The sequence below is a fragment of the Myotis yumanensis genome, unplaced genomic scaffold, assembly GCF_028538775.1.
Source record: "Myotis yumanensis isolate MYYU_CA2020_CCGP unplaced genomic scaffold, mMyoYum1.0.hap1 SCAF_2, whole genome shotgun sequence".
In the NCBI taxonomy this organism is placed as follows: domain Eukaryota; kingdom Metazoa; phylum Chordata; class Mammalia; order Chiroptera; family Vespertilionidae; genus Myotis; species Myotis yumanensis.
Genome location: NW_027223753.1, coordinates 37,576,077 through 37,597,878, shown reverse-complemented (window position 1 = coordinate 37,597,878; position 21,802 = coordinate 37,576,077). Strand labels below are relative to the sequence as shown.

Here is a 21,802-nt window from a genome sequence, read left to right as displayed (position 1 = left end):
GATAAGGGAAGGGTTTTACTTTTTATTTTTAAATTAAATCTTTATTGTTCAGATTATTACAGTTGTTCCTCTTTTTCCTCCCCATAGCTCCCCTCCACCCGGTTCCCACCCCACCTTCCGCCCTCACCCCCCCCACCCACTGTCCTCATCCATAGGTGCACGATTTTTGTCCAGTCTCTTCCCACACCCCCCACACCCCTTTGCCCCCCAAGAATAGTCAGTCCACTCCCTTTCTATGCCCCTGATTCTATTATAATCACCAGTTTATTCTGTTCATCAGATTATTTATTCACTTGATTTGTAGATTCACTTGTTGATAGATGTGTATTTGTTGTTCATAATTTGTATCTTTACCTTTTTCTTCTTCTTCCTCTTCTTAAAGGATACCTTTCAGCATTTCATATAATACTGGTTTGGTGGTGATGAACTCCTTGAGCTTTTCCTTATCTGTGAAGCTCTTTATCTGACCTTCAATTCTGAATGATAGCTTTGCTGGGTAAAGTAATCTAGGTTGTAAGTTCTTGCTATTCATCACTTTGAATAGTTCTTGCCACTCCCTTCTGGCCTGCAAAGTTTCTGTTGAGAAATCAGCTGACAGTCGTATGGGTACTCCCTTGTAGGTAACTGACTGTCTTTCTCTTGCTGCTTTTAAGATTTTCTCTTTGTCTTTTGCTCTTGGCATTTTAATTATGATGTGGCTTGGTGTGGTCCTCTTTGGATTCCTTTTGTTTGGGGTTCTCTGCGCTTCCTGGACTTGGAAGTCTATTTCTTTCACCAGGTAGGGGAAGTTTTCTGTCATTATTTCTTCAAATAGGTTTTTGATATCTTGCTCTCTCTCTTCTTCTGGCACCTCTATAATTCGGATGTTGGTGTGCTTGAAGCTGTCCCAGAGGCTCCTTACGCTATCTTCGTATTTTTGGATTCTTTTTTCATTTTGCTTTTCCGGTTGGGTGTTTTTTGCTTCTTCGTATTTCAAATCTTTGACTTGATTCTTGCGATCCTCTAGTCTGCTATTGGAACTCTGCATAATATCCTTTATTTCAATCAGTGTATGTTTAATTTCTAGTTGGTCCTTTTTCATAACCTCGAGGGTCTCACTAGATTTCTTGAGGGTCTCACTACATTTATGGGCGGTTTCTAGAAAGTTCTTGAAAAACCTTTAAAGTGTGGTTTTGAACTCTATATCCAGTAGTTTGCTTTCCTCCATTTCTGTCATTTGTGTCCTGTTTCTTTGTCTCCACATTTTTTATGCTTCCCTGTGTTGGTAGAGTGGCTTTCTGTGCTAGGTGTCCTATAGGGCCCAGTGGCTCAGCCTCCCCAATTACCTGAGGTGGACACTCTTGGTGCACCCCTTTGTGGGCTGTGTGCACAGTCTTGTTGTAGTTAAGCCTTGATTGTTGTAGGTATCACTGAGAGGAATTGACCTCCAGGCCTATTGGCTGTGAAAATCAGCTGTGTCTACAGTGGGAGAACTTCTGTGCTGAAGACACCCTTATGGGGCAAGACTTGCTTCAGTGGGGCTTTGTTGCTCACTGAGTCTGCCCCCTGAGTGTGACCCTTATGGATCTGAGGAGTTGTAATCTGGATGGTCCCACTCTGACCACTGGGTACACTGGCTCTTGGATCTAAGGAGGTGCTAATTTAGCCTCTGCCTGAGGCTACCCAGCAGGAGCTACGAAGAGATCTGCAGATTCCCCTTCCTTGTTTGGGGTTTGGAGGTGCCCAAATGAGGCCCAGCTGTGAAGCATTGCAAGCTGCTGTGGGGCCTTGGGCCTTCCCTTGGAAGTTCTGGGTCTGTCTGGCCCAGCTGCAGTTTGTTAGGTAATTTTCAGATTGCAAAGGGCCAGGGCATTCATATGCAAAAGCCTCTGCTGCAGCTTGGGTGGGCGGGGTCTCGGAGGAACAAAAGGGCGGAGCAAGCAGCTATGGCTGATCCTCAGCCCTGCCCTAGGGGGCCCCACGTCTCAGTGTCCTGGTAATTGCTGCAAGCACCTTTGAGAGAAAGCCGCCCTCAAGTTCCGATTTCTGCCTGCTGCCAGACAGTCCAGTTTCTCCCCGTATGAGTCTAGGTCCCCAGAGACTCACTGGGAACTGGAGTTCAGAGCAGTCGGGGGCTTGTGGCTCCCTCCCGATTAAAAAAGACAGCGGTGTCCTCAGTCGCCAGCTTTTGCCGCGTGCGCTCGAGTCTCCTCCGTACCTCTGCACTCCACCTCCGCAGCTCCTCTGAGCCTCAGTGTGCTTTTCTCTTTCCTTCTAGTAGAATTTCCACTCAGCCCGCCTTCTTCCTGTAGTTCTGGATGATGCCCGTTTTGTCTTTTAGTTGTATTTTTGAATTTGTTGTGGGAGGCAGCAATTTCTGGTGTTTACCTATGCCGCCATCTTGGTTTCTCAGGGTTTTACTTTTTAAAGATGGGGAATAATTACATTTGCTGATGGAAGGATCAATTAATAGAGGGGAGAACTGAAGGCATTTTTTGACTTCAGTATCCCATATGGCTCTAGATGCCATAAATACTGTCAGTTTATAATACTAAGAAATTGTTTTCTCTATAAATGTCAACTAGTAGAAAACCACTTCACAAACTAAGATTTGAAGATGGGGGTAGGAGAAACATATATATATATAGAGGCTAAAGAGCAAGATAGCCCTGAAGAATTGAGAAAGAATATGGTCTCAGAAAATATTACCAGAACCACTGAAAATTCCTTTAATTATGACAGGTCTTTAATTGGGGGGTTAGACATGTGTACATAGGAATGCAATTTAGGTTAAATGGCCCATCTCAATTATCCAGTTTATTGTACAAATGTATTTCCTTACATGGATTATTGTAAATACTGTTCTTTCTCTCTAAGATGGGAGGTGTTTTATTTAAAGTAATGTTAAGGAGAACCGGGAAATATGTGATACTACATTTAAATAGAATTGAAACTGTAAACGTGTTCATTCTTTTTTTTTTTCCAACTCAGATTAAGAATTTCTTGTCAAAACGGGTGCTGATAATGTATTTTTTCAGTAAGGTAAGAATATGTAGATATAGCATTGGGAATGGGAGGCGAGGAAATGAAATAAGAAATTAAGTAGCAGATAGGATTTGACTTCTAAATATGTAGCTTGGCCTAGCTGGTTTGGCTCAGAGGATAGAGCGTCGACTTGTGGACTGAAGGGTCCCGGGTTCGGTTCCTGTCAAGGGCACATGCCCAGGTTGTGGGCTTGATTCCCTGAGGGAGTGTGCAGGAGGTAGCCAGTCAGTGATTCTCTCTCATCATTGATGTTTCTCTCTCTCCCTCTCCCTTCCTTTCTGAAATCAATAAAAATATATTTAAGAATAAATAAATAAGTAGCTTGATCTTAGCAAGCTAGGCAGCTTTGTATTAGTGCTTCACTAAACCTCCGTTTTAACAATAGCTGCCCATTCTCACCTCACATCTCACCTCAGTGGCTTCCTGGGGCTTGACTGTAGTTGGCCTATTGAGTGTCTTGGCTGCAGATAGCTTTGTGCTGATCTACAACCCTATCCTGCAAAATGAGCAAATCCATGGCATTCCTTTATGTTTCATTGTCCTGCTAACATCTTTGTGGCCAATTTGCTCTTCAGAAGAGAGATGACTGTGTTAGATTGAAGATGTTAAACTTGTGTTGCATAAAAAGTTGTAATTCAGGCCACAAACTAAAAGACTTTCCAGCTTGTCTCTCAGCTGCTTGCTCCAGCTGCCATAAGAGAGTAAATCTCAGTTGCAGAAGCTGAAAATTCATTCCTGTTTTCACTGGCGACAGCTGTTGTGTGTTAAATAATCCTTTGATGAGGAAAAACCTTTGTCCGTATGTAGGGGAAAGAATATTTGTTTTGTTCTCTTTTTTAATCCAGCTTCTCTCTTTCTGAAGATATTGCAGTATTAGCTAATATTGCATTCAATTATGCCTTAAAGTGGAAGTTGCATTGACATACATTATTTATTTTTATTCTTTGGGAGTGTACTCTTGTGGGGAGAAAGAGCTGAGTAACTCTGATAGAATATAGATGCACATAACAAAGAAACACTTGAAGTTCTTGACATTTTTTCCCCCCACTAATGTGGCAGGGAAGAGCCATCCTCTAATTACCTTTATAAAAAATAATCTACCATAGAGGTTTGGGTAAACTATGCGACCCCTAAAGAAGGTGTTTTCCACCAAGAGGAAGAGGAATTGTCTGAAGTTTTACTTTAGTGCTTTGTTTCAGAAAGATGTACCCCATGCTCTTTTCACTTAAGTTCCCTCATTTAATTCTAACAGCATTCCTGTGAGTTGTTTTCTTGTCCTCATTTTACTGATAAGGAAACTTGAGGCTCAGAGAGGTCAAGTAGCTAGCCTAAGGGTGCATAGCCAATAGGTGGCAGGCAGAGGCTGAGCAAGATCTCCTTTTTTTCTTGGAGGTGAATGCTGCTTTTGATTCTAGGTTTGCAAGTGGATCTATTGTATGATAAGGGGTTATAGACATTACTCTTTGATGTTGAGAGATCTAACATGCTGTTGTACTTAATAGGCTTCATTGGGTGCATTACCAAAGCCAGTATTTGTATAAATGGGCTGTTGTTTGTTGCTCCATACTATTCGGCTTTGTTTTATTAAAGAAAGTTGGTGGTTTGGAATGGGGTTGAGGGTAGACAATTCAAGAGAGGTAGTATGTACTTAGGTAATTCTTTTGTTTTGAAAATAACTGATCTCTATACTAATCCTCTAAGATGGGTTGAATGTGTGCAACTCTTATTTTAAATGAGAAACTGAGGCACATAGAGATTTAGGGACTTGGCAAGGGTCACATAGTAAGTTGGTGGCAGAATGCTTTATTGCAGTTAGATCACATTGTATAAGAATTCCAGATTTTAATTCTTAAGAGGCAGCTGTGCATTTTCTGTTGTTATAGTCTACGCTAGAGGCCCGATGCACTAAATTCATGCACTGGGGCGGGGGGGTGTCCCTCAGCCCAGCCTGCACCCTCTCCAATCTGGGTCCCCTCAGACATCCCTCTCACAATCCGGGACTGCTGGCTCCCAACTGCTCACCTGCCTGCCTGATTGCCCCTAACCACTTCTGCCTGCCAGCCTGATCACACCCTAACCACTCCCCTGCCAGCTGATTGATGCCTAACTGCTCCCCTGCAGGCCTGGTCCTCCCTAACTGCCCTCCCCTGCCGGCCTGGTCACCCCCAACTGCCCTCCCCTGCAGGCCCGGTCCCCCCTAACTGCCCTCCCCTACTAGCCATCTTGTGGTGGCCATCTTGTGTGAGGGTGTGATGGCCAACTTGCATATTACCTCTTTATTATATATGAATAGGATTATATAGGATAGTTGATTAGATGAAATAAGAGTTTTTGCCCAGTGGAACTTACTTAAATGTTTTTGTTGTATTTGTAGCACCCAGAGGCCTCCATTCAGGCTGTTTTTGCAGATGCCCAAATGCATATTTGGGCTTTGGAAGGTAAGCAATTTCAGTGATCTGCAACTATGATTTTAATTATCAGTTAAATATTGAAGTGTAATCCATGTAAGGAGGGTTCTGGAATTTGATCTCAATCTTTGAATTTTCAGATACATTTTTATATCTTTGTTTTATCTAGATCATTTTTCTTAAATATTTAGGTGTGCTTTAATCTGGGCAGAAATTTTTTTTCTATATAAGCAGAGAAACTGGGCCTGGGATTCTTGCATATCTTTCTCTCTCCTTCAAAAAAACTGCAGTAGAGAAATTGTTTTTAACTCTCAATTTATGTTGACATAACTTAACATTTAATATATTCTAACATATTTAGCTTAGATTAAATATGTAAACTTAGTTGTTAAAGAACTTACAATTTATGTTATAGATCTGCCTTCTCAAAGCTTAAATGATACTTCTTCAGAGAGGCCTTTTCTGACCCCTAATGAAAAGTATCCTCATAACCTTGACTGCATTCCCTTATTATCCTTTGTTTTTCTTCCTATCACTTACCATTACCAAATGCAGTGTGTGTGTGTGTGTGTGTGTGTGTGTAATATATATATATATATATATATACATGTATATATATATATATATATATATATATACATATATATATATATATATGTATATATATATATATATATATATATGTCTAAGAGACCATTATGACCAGTTGACCGAACGACCGGTTGCTGTGACATGCACTGACTACCAGGGGCAGACACTCAATGCAGGAGCTGCCCCCTGGTGGTCAGCATGCTCCCATAGCCAACCTCTTGCAGCTTGCCAACCTCCCAGGGTCCCTCCCCCTGGCCGGCCAGGCCCGATTGGCCCCGATCGGCCCCAGTCGATGGCCAGGCCAAGGAACCCCACCCATGTACAAATTCGTACACTGGGCCTGTAGTCATTTAGAAAAACAGTTTGTTACTAGAACATAAAGCAGATTATCTTATTCAAGACTACTGCAGCTAAGCACTGTTCCAGTGCCTATTCTGATCTTTGCCCATTTTTCTGTTGTATTACCTCCTCTCTTTTATTTAGAAGTTCTTCATATATTAAGAGTATCAGTCCTTTGTCCAATTGATATATGCAAGTAGATTTGCCTAATTTTAATTCACTTTTAACTTTTTTGTTTTCCCCTTGAGGTTTGTCACACTTAGTAGCAGCGTCATTTACAGAAGATAGATTTGGAGTTGTCCAGACTACACTACCAGCAATTCTTAATACTTTGTTGACACTGCAAGAGGTAGGCAAATGTGGATGAAGTGGAGGTAAAGGTCTTTTTCTCCCCCTACCCCACCCTAGTCTTTGAGTTTGTTTTTTATATATCATGATATTTATTGAGTCACAAAACATACTAGTATGTTAGAAGTTAAAATAATGGTACTATTATCACCCTCAGGAAATTATAGTCTAATATCAACTAGGAAGAGATCATTTTGATTCACTTATAAATAATTTTGTAGTAACAGAAAAAGAAAGTATATTAAACCTAGAGGCTATACCTCCGGTATTAATCAGATTATTTAGGATATTGGGATTCTGTTCAGTTTGGATCCTTACACAATTTGTATTTACTGAAAGTAACATGTAGTTAAATTACCCATGAAGATAATAAGTTACCTATTGGCCAGAAGCCAAAAAAGATAGAGCTGAGGCCAGTGGATCCCCCGCCATCAGGACAGGTGCATAGTTTTCTGTGTTTTAAAAAATATGTTTTTATTCATTTCAGAGAGGAAGAGAGAGATAGAAACATTAATGATGAGAGAGAATCATCGATAAGCTACCTCCTGCATACCCCCTACTAGGGATCCAGCCAACTGGGGCATGTGCCCTGACCAGGAATCAAACCCTGACCTCCTGGTTCATAGGTCGACACTGAACCACTGAGCCACACTGACGGGGCAGGATGGGTGCATAGTTTTAAATTAATAGATTTTTTAAGTTCTAAACTTAAAGGCAGAGAAATAAACTGTATACTTCTTTCTTTCCAGTAGGGCCTTTCCTGATTTCATCTTGGATTATATGTTTTATACCGCCTAGTAATATTAGTTGTATGTCAGATGAGAGATATAAACACTGAGTGCTAGAGACATTTAGAGGTAGGTAGGGGCTGGTGTGTGCGGTAGGTTTTCTGGAGGAGGTGATATTGAACTACGCTTGAAGGATAACAATTGGTGCATCTTTTGGTCTTGGGAGGCAATTTAAGATATGAAAACATGTTTCATTGTTCCTTTCTTTATCTCAATTCATTTTACCTCTAAGTCTTACCCATCAAAACTAGTGATTTTTCTTTTTTGCTTTGAGTCCTCTTTGTGCCCATTTTCTCATGTGTGTTACTTGAGACATGTATGTACACATGAATAATTTCATTATTTGTCCTCTTCTCCTAGTTACCTTTCTCTAAAGAAATAATTTCCTAGTATTTCCCCACAACTTTTAATATTTGGCTTGTCTAACTGCACAATTGGGTAACAATGATTTGGGCGTATTTTTGGTACTCGTGTAATTTGTTTCTCATCAGTCTGGCTGTGTAGTTTGAAATAAAGTGACAATAACAGCACAATGTTTTATATTATTTTTGATCCTCATAACTGTCTTGTGAAATAATGGAGATGGAGATATTTAGCTCTTCTTTACAGACGAGGGAGACTCGATGGTGCAGTGACTTTTCTTATACGCACGTCTTGTAGGTGGTAGAGCTGGGACCTGACCCCCAAGCTGATTGCAGGACATTAGCAATGTAGTAGACCTCAGGGAAAGCTGCAGATCCATATTCCTTATTCTCGTTGTGGGCTTTTTATTTTCGCCTGAGGTTCTCTTCAGAGAGATGGTTCTACCTCTGGAACCACGGCTTTCAAACTCTTGAACCATGACCTGCAGTATGTTTACATTAGACTCAGATGTGTATGTGTGTGTAACAGAAATAAAAGATTCTTAGAACAGTGCTTACCTTTACTATGTGCATTGCATTCTGATGTTTCCCATTCTATTTCATGTTTTAAAATGCTGGTTAAAACTGAATTTATTTCATAAGGTTCACACTGCCCTAGAGATAGTCTGTACCCAAGTTACTTTCTTCTCACTTCCCCACCATAAGTATTTCTAATTCTTCTTCATAGTTGATTATGGGTAGGTATGACAAGGAAAGCAATGTGCTTATTTGATTGTAGTTATTCAGACCTTGGTTAGGAAGGTAGGAATTACAGATTTGTCAAGCGGTCAGGTCCTGTTTACTTTGAAACGAGTTGGAAAGGAGAGTAGAAGGAGGCAGAGATAGGTTTTTGAGAGTTGAAAGGAGTAAAAGGAACAAAGAACAGGTCCAGTAATTTGGTACTTGACTTCTGAGGGTAAAAACTGTTCCTTGTGTGAGGCTTATGGCATCTCATCTCTCCTAGGCCACATCACAGTCAGCCTTTTTATCATACGTGGCAGTCATCAGATTTTGCAAACTACCTTACAGTCTTTCCTTTTCCACCCCATATCCTGAGATTGATTAAAGTGAGTAATTCAGTGTCCATATGGATGGATATTTGTTCCACACCTTGGCACCACAGTTATTTGACTTCCTTCTCTTTGTTACTCTTTCATATACCCTTCAGTCTCATCCATGGCGTTACCTGGGCCTCATTATCCCCTGAATTCGCCACCTCCAAAGCTTAAAAACTTTAGGATTCTGTCTTCTAAGCCAGAATTCTTAAATGTTTTTGTTCCAAAAGATTCCTTTGAGAGTCTGATGAAGCCCCTGGACCTCAGAATAATGTTCTTAAATGCATAAAATAAAGTACTTAGGGTTAGAAAGGAAATCAATTATATTTGAAATATAATTATGAAAGGATTAAATTTGTACTATAATGTGTGCTTTTTAATCAATGCATTAAATAACAGGACCTATCAGTAAGTCTAATAGCTATTTTCATTTCGAAATAATGATAAGATGAATGGTATTTCAAAATAACTGCAATAGTGGTATGATATGAAGATATTGGTGATTTCTGTTGGTGACAAAGTCACAGGAACTACTAATGATGTTGTGATTTGTTGCTTACAATCATAATTGAAAGACATGCTAAATTTTAATTAGAATTTCATGAAGATGAATATGCAATTTTTTTAAATTAAAATTTTCCTTATCATTTTTTAATCCTCACTTGAGGTCATGCTTATTAATTTCAGAGAGGGGAAAAGAGAGAGGGGAAGATGGAAACATCAATGTGAGAAACATCGATCAGTTGCCTTCCTGTACATGCCCCCTACCTAGGTATGTGCCTTGACTGGGAATGGAACCCTCAACCTTTCAGTGTACAGGACAATGCTCCAACCAACTGAACCACATTGGCTAGGGTTAAATATACAGTTTTATCCTAAACTTCATGCCCCTGAATTTTACCTATAGATCTGAGGGCTCATGTAAGGGCCCTTGCTCCAAGCACAGCCCTCTCATATCCTTGCTTCTTCTGTATACTTTGTCTTCACCAGTGTTTTCACTTCCTTAGACCTTATGTCTGTCACAATCATTTTATTACTAATTCTTTCAACTCCCTGTCCCCATGTTCTTCAGTTGTACCCATGTGGCAAAACCCTAAGGGATCAATCTTATATTCAGTAGCCATCAATTCTCTTTGCCCATCCCTCCTGCATTGGCCTTACTGCAGGCCTGTGGCATTCCTGACCTGAATTATTACTGTGGCCTCTTGCCCCTACTAACTCTTAACAGAGATTCTTCATTCAGACTCCAGCCACTCTCCTATTCTTCCCATGAGCCCTCTGCTGTAGTAACCACCATGGACTATTCAGTTTTTCCTCCCAAATATGTTTTCTTAACCTTACTCTAACTCTATACCTGATATCTTTAAATCTTTGGTGTCTTTTCTTTCCTTCTTTGCCTAGAACACATTTTCTCCTTTTGTCTGGCTCTGCTCTGTATCCCCATCTTAGTACTTTATTATACTGCATTTTAATTGTCCATTTACTTTCATTGTCTTTATTGGAGTAGAGGCAGGGACCTTGTCTCAGTAGCATCTGACTGGTACTTGGCTGTCATCATCATCTAGTATTATTATTATTCTATAGCAGTGGTTCTTAACCAGGGGCACTTTTATTCCCCAGAAGACAGCCGTTCATGTCCAGAGACATTTTGATTGCCACAACTAGAGAAGTGCTACTGTCATCCATTGTGTAGAGGCAACGATGCTGCTAAACAGGAGCAGTCCCCATAATAAAGAGTTACCCAGTCCAAAATGTCAGCAGTCCTCAGGGTGAGAAACTCAGCTCTATAGATACTTGTTTAATCTCACAGCTAATTAAGCACTCAGTTCTCCTGCCATGGAGCACGTTTCCAATAACAAGGTCTGCTCTTCTCCTTAGCATTTGTTTGGGATTCTGGCTTTAGTAGAGTAAACTTCCGTTTCCACTAGGTTATAAGTATACAGGGACTTTCAAGGCTCTGCACAGTGGACATTTGTTAATGACCCTGGTAGGTAAATATTCAGGAAAGAGCAACTGGACTGTTCTCTTTATTTGGCATTTACTAGTAAATGAGCAAAAAGTATCTGTTTTCATAGTATAACCCCTCTTTAGACTTCTATTAGGGCCAAAGTAAGGCCTTCATGGAATTTTTCACTTTTCCTAAAGAGTATATTGTTCAGTAGTATATTATACTCACTGCTTACCAGTACTCTTTAACTAGATATTTGAGATCCCATTTTTATGATCTGAGTCTTTAGGGCAGGAACCATGTGCAGTGCATAAAATGAGGCTCAGTAGATACTTGTTTAATCTCACAGCTAATTAAGTACTTCAGTTCTCCTAACCATGGAGCACATCATTAAATATGGTAAGCCAGTGTTTCTTAGATTTAAGTTAGTCATATACTGCCTTCATAATTTTAGTCATTTAGATAAATCAGAAGATGAATGCAAAGAGACAGATACCAGCACTCCTGCCCACCTCTGTTCAATAGAAATATAATGCAATACACATATGTAACTTTACACTTTTTAGTAGTTACATTAAAAAATACAGATAAAGTTTATTTTAATTAACTCAGTATATCTAAAATATTATCATTTTGTCATGTAATCTATATAAAATAACATTTTATACATGTTTTTTATAGTAAGTGTTCAAAATCTGCTGTGTATTTTTTACTTACAGAATAACTGAATTCAGACCAGCCACATTTCAAGTACTTAAGAGCTACATATGTCTTAGTGGTCACCATATTGGACAGAACAGCTATAGACTTTAATGATGATGATGAAATGGGTCATACATGAGGAATTTCAGATTAAATCTTCAAATGATAATATTCTAGATATATTTTCCAAAACTCAAGAATTGATGACAGAAGAATATATTTTTAAGGAGAAAAAGGAAATATATGTGATATTCTCATCTAGTAAGTCATTCAGCAGGAAGGACTTTATCCCACAATGTAAATAAGAGCCTGAATCAACCCATTTTGCTAAAAGTATATGTGACAGTATATTCCTTCATCTTCTGTGATATATGTGCACCGAAATTTACTTTATACAATTCATAGTGGATAAATGCTGAAAGTATACAAAGGTGTATACAAAGATGATCGGAAAGCATAGATAATAGCAAAATGGAAAAAGTCACTGATTAATCTTCTGAATTTGTCTTTATAAGCCTAATAATGAAATTATTTTGCAATTATGGTGCAAAGAAAATGGTTGAACTCTCTTCAACAAAATTATAAGCTGTCAAAAGTTTTTAAAAATATTGTATATGATGGTACAAATGCAAGAGAAAGAACCAGAAGTAATGATAAGCTAGAACCTACTGGAGGTATATTTTCATTTTGAAATCAGTATTACAAGCTGGATATGTTCCAGGCTTATGCATGATAGCTAATGAGTTGCAGTCAAAGGACATTGTCCATTTCAAATGTATATGTCTTCAAAACATGGAAAATGTTTATGTCTTTATTTAAATGTTTATGAAATTATTTTACATTATCCTGTCATTCTTCTCTAAATTGTAAAATGACTTTAAACTAAAAGGGTCCATTGGACCAAGGTAGTAAATGATGAGGACTATTTTTACCGCTATGCTGAAAGTTAATCAGAAGGTTTATAAGAAGATTGGAAAGAAAATAATTTTTCCATTATGATTCAATGTTATTTAATGTTGCTTAAGTATATCACTGAATACCACCTCCCATGCTGTCTAAAATTATCTCAAGTATGTCCCAGTCTTGAGAAATGCTCTTATAATACATGATTGGTCTTAAAGTTATTATGGCAGACTGAACACACATATCAAATCTTGTTCCTTCCCCCAAACTCTGCTAAACTTCAGTAAAAGAACTTTTAAAAAGACATCCTATATAATAAAAGCATAATATGCGAATCGACTGAACAGCAGAACGACTGGGTGAGGGTCAGGGCAGGCGGCCCGGCCAGCCAAGGCACGTGCCAGTGGGCAGAGGGAGGGGACGGTGATGGGAGCGGTGGTGGAGGGGCGATGCGGGGGGGGGGGGGGGGGGCAGTGCTGTCCCATGATCGGCCACCTGGTTGCCTCCTGCAGAGGGAGACCAGACTGCGGCTTAGGCCCACTCCCCATTTTTACTGATTTCAGAGAGGGAGAAAGAAAGAGAAACGATGAGAGAGAATAATCAATTGGTTGCTGCCTGCATGTCTCCACTGGGGATTGAGCCCACAAACTGGGCATGTGCCCTGACCGGGAATCAAACCAAGACTTCCTGGTTCTAAGGTCGACACAACCACTGAGCCACATTGGTTAGGCTAGTTATATCATTTAAAAATGATATTATTTACCTTTGGCCTGTAAAAATATACTTAAATTACTCTGTCAACTATAAGTAAAATCTGTTTTACTTTTTTTGTTAATCCTCACCCAAGGTTATTTTTGTATTGACTTTTAGAGTGAAAGGGATGGGGGGAGAGAGAGACATTGATGTGAGAGAGACACATCAATTGGTTGCCTCTTGCAACTGGGGATCAAACCTGCAACCCACATACATGCCCTTGACTGGGAATCCAACCTGCGACCCTTTGGTATCAGACCCAAAGGCTGACACTTGAACCATTGAGCCCCACCCGCCAGGGCAGATGTGTTCACTTTTGAATTCTCTCTCCCCCAATCTATTCTTACTCATAGATGCTTTATCATCTGTAATTATAAAGGAAGATAATATAGTTTAGTAAGTAACTTTTATTTTGTAAAGTATCAAGTTTTGGCTGTTTTTTTTTGCTGAGTTAATAAAGACTCTAAACGACACACATAAGCAGAATAGGATATCTGTGTTTCACTTCCCAGCTTTGCATTTTCAAGGGTGTTGTGAAGGACAATTTTTCTTGTTGTTTTTTGGAGGAAAGGTCATTTTTTTTCAAGGGGTTGTGAAGTATAGCTTTTTCTTTCTTTTTCTTTTTTTTTTTTTTAAGAGGAAAGGACTATTTTCCAGGTAACTTACTGAAGTGGCTGAACCTCTACTGCATTGTTTTTCAAAAAGTTTGTGATCCAAAATAAATAAAGTATGTATCTCTCTGTCTAACTGAAGTAGTCTCCTTAATCCTTTGGACTCAGTCGACCTTGGTAGTCTGCTGTAATGTGTTTTCTTTCTTTGATCTAGGCAGTTGACAAGTACTTCAAGCTTCCTCATGCTTCCAGTAAACCACCTCGGATTTCAGGAACCCTTGTGGACACTTCCTATAAAACATTAAGATTCGCATTTAGAGCATCACTAAAAACTGCCATCTATCGAATAACTACTACATTTGGTGAACATCTGAAGTAAGTTTACCTGTTTTGATCCCTGATGGTAGTCCATTTTCAAGAGTTTTCCTGAGAAATAGGTTTGAAGTTTATAAAGGCTCGCACGTTGGAAGTGTTTTTTTGGGACCTTCATGATTCCTACTGGGAATTAACAGCTTGAAATTAGACTTCATATTTTATAAAATTTGGCCTATCGTATAAGCTTTGGGGCCTTCTTTCAAATGGACAAAAAGGAATAGAAAGTTATAAAAGCAGCAAGTATAATTACATATTGTTTTTTTTAAATCAGGAAAACATCTTTCAGGGAGGAAAAGAAGGCAAAAAAATAATTCTGTTATTGCATCTTGGTCAGCAAACTAAGATGTGGGTGAGCAGAGTATTCCATAAATGAGTCCTCAGTGCTTTGTGAATCATGCTGGAAAAACAGTGACAGATCACACCTTCAGACACGGAGCCAGAAAGAAAACCACAAATGCCAAGCCTGTTTATATTTAGTTTCATTGATGTTTCTTGCTTTCTTATGAAATAATTTAAGTAGGCAGGATAAGGGATACTAATTCACTGACTAAACTATGTTTTCTCATAATCATAAATGAACTTTAGAAGACGAGAGATTCCTCTGTGTTTTCTGTATGCAATCAGTTAATAGTTTCGGACTTCCTAAACTTTATTCACCTGCTTTTAGAAAGAGTAGTATTTTTTAAAAAATGTTAATGTTTTTATTTCATTTAAAATTTTTAAAAATATATTTTTATTGACTTCAGAGAGGAAGGGAAAAGGGGAGAGAGAGATAGAAACATCAGTGATGAGAGAGAATCATTGACTGGCTGCCTCCTGCACGCCCCACACTGGGGATCAAGCCCAGAACCGGAGCATATGCCTTTGACCGAATGGAACCTGGGACCTTTCAGTCCACAAGCCGACGCTCTATCCACTGAGCCAAACCGGCCAGGGCGAAACAGTAGTATGTTTTGTTTCACTTCCATAAAACTAGGCAGCAGCCGAAGCCGGTTTGGCTCAGTGGATAGAGCGTCGGCCTGCGGACTGAAAGGTCCCAGGTTCAATTCCGGTCAGGGGCACGTGCCTGGGTTGCGGGCACATCCCCAGTGGGAGATGTGCAGGAGGCAGCTGGTCGATGTTTCTCTCTCATCGATGTTTCTGACTCTCTATCTCTCTCCCTTCCTCTCTGTAAAAAATCAATAAAATATATTAAAAAAAAAAAAAAAAAAAAAAACTAGGCAGCAACAATAGCAGGTTTTATGGAACACACTGGTTTTGAATGGGAGTACAAAAGAGCTATAGATGATCCTCTATTCTTAAGATTTGTTTAAAAAGAAACAAAATCTATTATTGAGTACCTTCTACATCTGATCTCCAATATGATAGCCATGTATGGCTATATAAATTAATGAAATAAAATTTAAATTCCAGTATTTCAGTCATACTGGTCTCATTTCAAGTCCTCTGTAGTAGCTAGTACTAGGCTACTGTATTGGATAGCTTTGATACAAAATATATTCATCACTGCTGAAAGTACTGCTGGACAGTGCTGTCCTAGGTAATACACTTAGTACTTAAAATGTATATATTTTTTTCATTTACTCTTCTCAAAGAGCCTGTGAGGTGTAGATATTATCATAACAGATATGGAAACTGAAGCTCAAAAAGCTTAAGAACTTGCTTAGTAGCACAATCCAGTAGTGTTAGAACATGAACCTGAAATCAGATCTTTCTTGCTTTTAAAATTCGACCTTCTGCCCTAGCTGGTTTGGCTCAGTGGATAGAACGTCAGCCTGTGGACTGAAGGATCCCGGGTTCGTTAGGGCACATGCCGGGGTTGCCAGTTCCATCCCCCCAGTGGGGGACGTTCAGGAGGCAGCCAATGATTCTCATCATTGATGTTTCTCTCTCCTCCCTTCTTCTCTGAAATCAATTAAAAAAATAATAATAATAGCCCTAGCGTTGGCCTGTGGACTGAGGGTCCCAGGTTTGATTCTGGTCAGGGGCACATGCCAGGGTTTCGGGCTCGATCCCCAGTAGGGGGCGTGCAGGAGGCAGCCAACCAATGATTCCCTCTCATTATTGTTGTTTCTCTCTCCCTCTCCCTTCCTCTCTGAAATCAAGAAAAATATATTTTAAAAAAATTCAACTTTCTGTGTACACCATTAGACTGCCTCTGAGATGTAAAGTGCCATGCAGAATACTCTCAGAAAACACCCAATGAATGTAGAGAATGAAGTAGATGATAGTGCAAAAACAGGAAGAAGGGGAAAATAGATATTTCTTGGAAAAGAAAGGGAGATAGATGACTGATAAAAAATTATGAGAATGAAGTTCTGCCTCAGTTTCTTTTCTCTGAGAAGAGCCAAATTTTTTATATGTGCATTAAAATTGATGAGGTCAGTAGAGACTATTTTATACAAATATAGGACAGAATGATATGGTGGGAAAAGTGTAGAGATATATTTAGATTTATGTCTGGTTATCATTGACTATCTGTGGTTGTGGGCAAGTTGCCTAATGATTTAAGTAACTTGCTCAAGATTTTGCAGGTAAGTAAGTTGCAGAGCCAGAATTCAGACTCAAAACTTTCTGACTTGTGAGTTCTATCTATAGTGTCTATAATCTTAACCAGTAAGTTGTGCTCTCTCCTCTAACCTTTGAACCTTTCTGCTACAGTTACCTTCCCATGAAAGGGTTATGTTATTCATCCCACTTTGTTCCACTTGTTGCTAATAGATATACAATGGGAGCTTACATATATAAAGCCCACACTTGTACATTATATGTTGCTTGGAAATCTATTATTATTGTATAATACCTAATTTATTCATTATCCACAGCTCCACCTCTGAGAACCAGGTTTAAATTTGATTTACTGGTTTTCTAACTTATAACACGTTAAAATTTGAGGGGAAGAGACAGATATTAGAGTTTCGAGTACTAACAGTAGTAGGAGCGAGTGCAGTGCCTGCTAGCAGAGAGAAGATTCATGAAAAAAGCTGCAGACTTGGTGTTTGAGAGAGTTCAGAGCCATTTAGTTGGAGATGACAGCCTCAATAGCACCTAGGTGGGAATTTGCACAAAAATACTTGAAATGGTTCTATTAGAAGCAGCAACATGGTTTAAGCAAGCAGAGATGTGTATGTATGAGGACTTTTAGAATGATGTGTAGAATGATGTGTAGCAAAAATGTTTTTAGCAAGATTCTTTGGCACTTTCAAAAGTGGTGACCTTCAATTACTGGAATTTTATTATTGAGTAGTGATATATTACTATTAAACATCTAGAAAATTAGAATCTTCCATTGTATTCACTTTTTGCCTGGAAGTTTTTACTAGTTTCAGTATATTTGCCCTACATTTGTCAAGGTAATGTATGTTTGTGGGGGTGAAGGTTGGGAGAGAACTCAATTTCCTCATCCAAGACAGAATTTATTTTCAAAGGGAAAAGTAAATCTAAACCAAAGCTGTTACCTTTGAAAACGATTAGTGGAGTCTATTATGTTTTAACCAAACATTTTAGTTTAAAGGATTTTATATTAAAGGCAATTCAAATACTCCACAACTCAAAGATAATGTTGGAATCTGGTTTAAATAAAATAATAAAATCCAGAAAATCTGTAAGGCCTGGAACTCTGCACAGCAGGTTCCATAGCAGAGCAGGTTAAAATCGATGCCTTCACTTGTCAGTCTTAATTTGCTTTGGTCTTTTAAAAGGTGGAAGCATGCCATTACTGAATGCAAGCCCTCCTCATTAGATTAAGGAGAGTTTTCATCCAACTTTTTCAGAAGTACTAAATAAGTGAAGATTTCTCTTCGTTTTTAATTGTTTTGAAAAATATTGACTCTGTGCTCTGTGGTTCACTTAATATGCTTAATGTAAAATAAAGCTTATGCTTTGAATTTATGTTTCATTTAGTGCTGTGCAAGCATCTGCAGAACATCAGAAAAGACTTCAACAGTTCTTGGAGTTCAAAGAATAGTTAAGTAATATAAACTGTGTTCATTACACTGCTGATACAACTACAGATGGGACAGTAAATGTTCAGCATTCTTGGATCAGAAGAAAATGGACTAATTAGATGCTTCCTTTGTCGTGGTGGTTGCTTTGAAAACTATACTTTAATGGGAGAAATCATGGAAAGAAATTCTCAACAGAATAACTGAAAACGGCCTTTTCTGTACCAGTTGCTTGTGTGTGTGGTATAATAAAATCTTTATTCAATTTCACAGTTACATCTATGGCAGTAGAAATGTCTCCAGCTTATAAAGCTTAATAATAATTAGGATTTTTTTAGAATTTACTTTTGAGAGGAGTAGAGCCAGTTCAGAAGGTAAAATAGGTTGACTTGACCCAGTCTTCCTTCCTAGTCATTCTGAGAGTTTAACTCTTGTAAACTTGAAATACATAAACTTTTTAAGAGTCATTTCTGTTTACTAAAGGATTAAAATGGTAACATTGGAGAAAAGTTCACAGAAAATATATTGTCTAAAGGACATATTTTGTCAATCTGTTAGGTTATGTTTTTGTTTCCAGAGACAAATTAAATTTGCATGATTGTCCAAAAAAAAAGTCTCAATTTACAGATGCTAACTCTATATAAAGGAATGTGGAAAAATTCAGTTCTTAAGTTACAAGATTAAACATTCACATTTGGTTTTTAAAAGACAGTCAACTGACATCTATGAATTTGTTTTGTATCATGCTAGTAAACAATTAAGTACATGACTATTTTCCCAACTAATTTTACTTTCTTTTTCTGGAACAAAACATTAAGTGATTGTAGAGTTCTTCAAGTGAGAGAAAAAGTTTTGCAAGAAAAACCAGGAGACTTTTCCCCTTTTTCCACTCTTCATCTTCATTAGATGAAATTATTTTGTGAAGCTTTTTGGCCTCAGAGGGAGCAGTCTTCCCTGTGTTAACTGGCTAATTAAAATATATTAGGAAAATCTTTACAGCCAGAAACAACTTAGTCATCAAATAGCAAGTGAGACCAAGACGTCAGAGGGATGGATTACTTGGGAGCATGTTGTATGTCCCAAAAGTGAACAAGGTAATTTTATTTGCTCAATTTCTTTGGAGATGAAAGATTGGAAATCCTACTAGTAGATATCCACTGGACTAGCTTTGGACTGAAATGCTTGCTTGTAATTTTTTTTCCTGTTATTTTTCTCCTCCAGTGTCCCAAAATGTTTTCTTTAGTCAACACAGTATTGTATATGAGTCTTTATTAATATGGCATATATGTCTACAATTTGTCTGATTACTGGATGTACTATATCTTTATTCCTTCTGTTTGTTGCCCCTTCAGCCAGCACATGCCAAATTATAAATGAATCCTACTGACCTTTAAAGTGTCTTTATGAGACAGTTCCCCAATTGTCTAGTGTGTGGAGGATTTAGGCTATTGCCATTGCTTTTTCTTTTCACCCCTGAAGAGGAGTTGATTGCTTTTGAATGTGAAAGTTGAATTTTGAAAGTGGTAGTTACTTACAGATGGCTAGAAAATTGTGGCTAGGTTGACTGAGAACTGTTGAATTTTATGTTTTAAAGCCACTGAGCTTTTTATATTCCATTCTCTGTGCTGAGGCATTTTGGGAGAAAAGGACTCTGGTTTCTGCTTCCATTAAAGAATTGTAGTATTTAACCCATTTGATTCCTGAGACTGATGATGGGATGATTCCTTTAAACTATTGGATGAAATGTCTGGCTAAGTGTAGATTTTTGCCAGATACTTGGGGCAAAGGTGTATTTGATGAGCAGTGTAAAAACTTTTTAGGTATTCATTCCAAATTCTCTCCAAAAAGAATGTGCTTTGTACAAAATATAGGTCACATAAAGTTTTCTTGATGGGGTCTGGAAACTGTCCCCCCAAATCTGGATTACATTTAGTTGGTAGGGGAGTCAGTTCCTTTTCCTCTTTGTGTGTCGATAATCTCCATACCATCTGTTGGGGTAGGGTGTGGCTCAGTCACCTGTTATTAAAAAGCTCCTCTGGCTCCTCCTGTGTACAAGAGGAGAGAAGCGTTTCCTTTGATGAAGTCACAGCTTGGTTATGAGCCCACTGGTGCTCTAACACTGGCCTGAAGATTAGAGTGTTTTTTAAAAGCTTTACTCAGACTGTCGGTATAAAACATGATTCTTTCCGCTCTTGTAATGTTTGCTTGACCCTTATGGAAGCTATAAACCCACAGAACTTCTTTCCCGGAGAACCGCGAAACTGTCCTAGAATAAACATCGCACCATTCAGTGGACATGGATGAGCTTCAGTTTGTTACTTTGCTGGATTTGTTCTTGGTAATTGTTTTGTATGTCTTCCTGTAAATATGGTAATCTGTTTATATACTTTTGTATATCACTGACCTTGAATTGGGTAGAAAAATAAATTGACATTTTAAAAAATGGGACAATTAATTGAAATGTGTATATACAGGGTCAATTATTTAATTTCTGATGTGTATTTCCTTAGCCATTTCATTTACATCTCCACTGTTGTTGCTTATAAAACCTGAAAAGGTTTAACTTCTTGAGAAATCAGCCTTTGTCCTTAACCAGACTAATTTGGTGGGTGATCAGTATTTAATGGTAACTCTAAGGAGCCTGAATTTTATTTTATTTTATTATTATTTTTAAATTTTTGATTATTATTTAAAAAAAATCTTTATTGCTGAAAAGGAGCCTGAATTTTAAAAGTCTCTTTTCTTCATTGTCTTGGCTTCCTTTCTTCCAAAACTAAACAAAAGAGGCAGGTGCTGAAAGCCATCTTTTAATAGAGGTTTCTTTCCTTGCCAGAATAGTGTTTCTGAACGGATCATATTTCCCCAGGCTAACAGTTATGTCTGTCAACTTTACCTAAATTAGTCTGAGCTTCACCTCAAGGTAGTTGAGGTGCTATACTAGCCCTGAAATCCCTCTTTTGCTCTCCCAACTCAGTCATCTTTCTTTAAAGCCAAGTAGCTTATAACAAAGATGGCTTTAATTTATCAGTTAACAATCCATCTAGTCTTAGCAAGCTGCTGACCAGAATCACACTGTGAGAAGGGTTTATTATAGATCAGGAGTTATCAAATTTACCATGCATCAGAATCACTTGGAAAGCTTGTTAAAACACTGTGTCCTACCTCCAGAGTTTCCGATTTGTAAATCTGGATTGGGGCCTAAGAACTTGCGTTTCTAATAAGCATTGAAGTGATGCTGCTAGTCAGAAGAGCACACTTTGGGAACCATTGCTCTGTTGCATTTTCTTTGTGGTCTCAGATGAGTGTCTGAAGCATATGAACTATCATTTGCTATAAGGTAGAGTTCTTCCATCTGATTACAGTGGGGCCTTGACTTACGAGTTTAATTCGTTCCGTGACGGAGCTCATAACTCAAATTACTCATATGTCAAATCACTGTGACGTTCGCTGTGCCAACTAGTGGTGGGGTATCTGAAGCTGGCTCGTAACCCGAATTTTTTGAGCTTGCACCTCAAAGCAAAAAATCGGCCGAGAGACGGCTCGTATCTCAAAAAAACTCGTTAGTCGGGACACTTGTAAGTCAAGGCCCCACTGTAATTTATTGGGAAGCTT

The 21,802-nt window shown here is 38.5% G+C and overlaps 1 protein-coding gene across 3 annotated transcripts in view; it reads left to right on the top strand.

Annotated features, from left to right (window-relative positions):
* The window catches only part of NDC1 (NDC1 transmembrane nucleoporin), a 51,377-nt gene extending 30,744 nt beyond the window's left edge, over positions 1-20,633 (top strand). For 2 of the 3 annotated variants that reach the window (XM_070405167.1, XM_070405165.1), the window contains 5 exons: positions 2,971-3,021; positions 5,399-5,462; positions 6,611-6,711; positions 14,086-14,246; positions 18,150-20,633. In XM_070405167.1, the coding sequence (XP_070261268.1) occupies positions 2,971-3,021; positions 5,399-5,462; positions 6,611-6,711; positions 14,086-14,246; positions 18,150-18,213 (441 nt within the window). In that variant the 3' untranslated portion in view covers positions 18,214-20,633. The remainder of the gene's footprint in view (positions 1-2,970; positions 3,022-5,398; positions 5,463-6,610; positions 6,712-14,085; positions 14,247-18,149) is intronic. The other variant, XM_070405166.1, reaches the window with a different exon arrangement.
* The last annotated feature ends 1,169 nt before the right edge of the window (positions 20,634-21,802 follow it).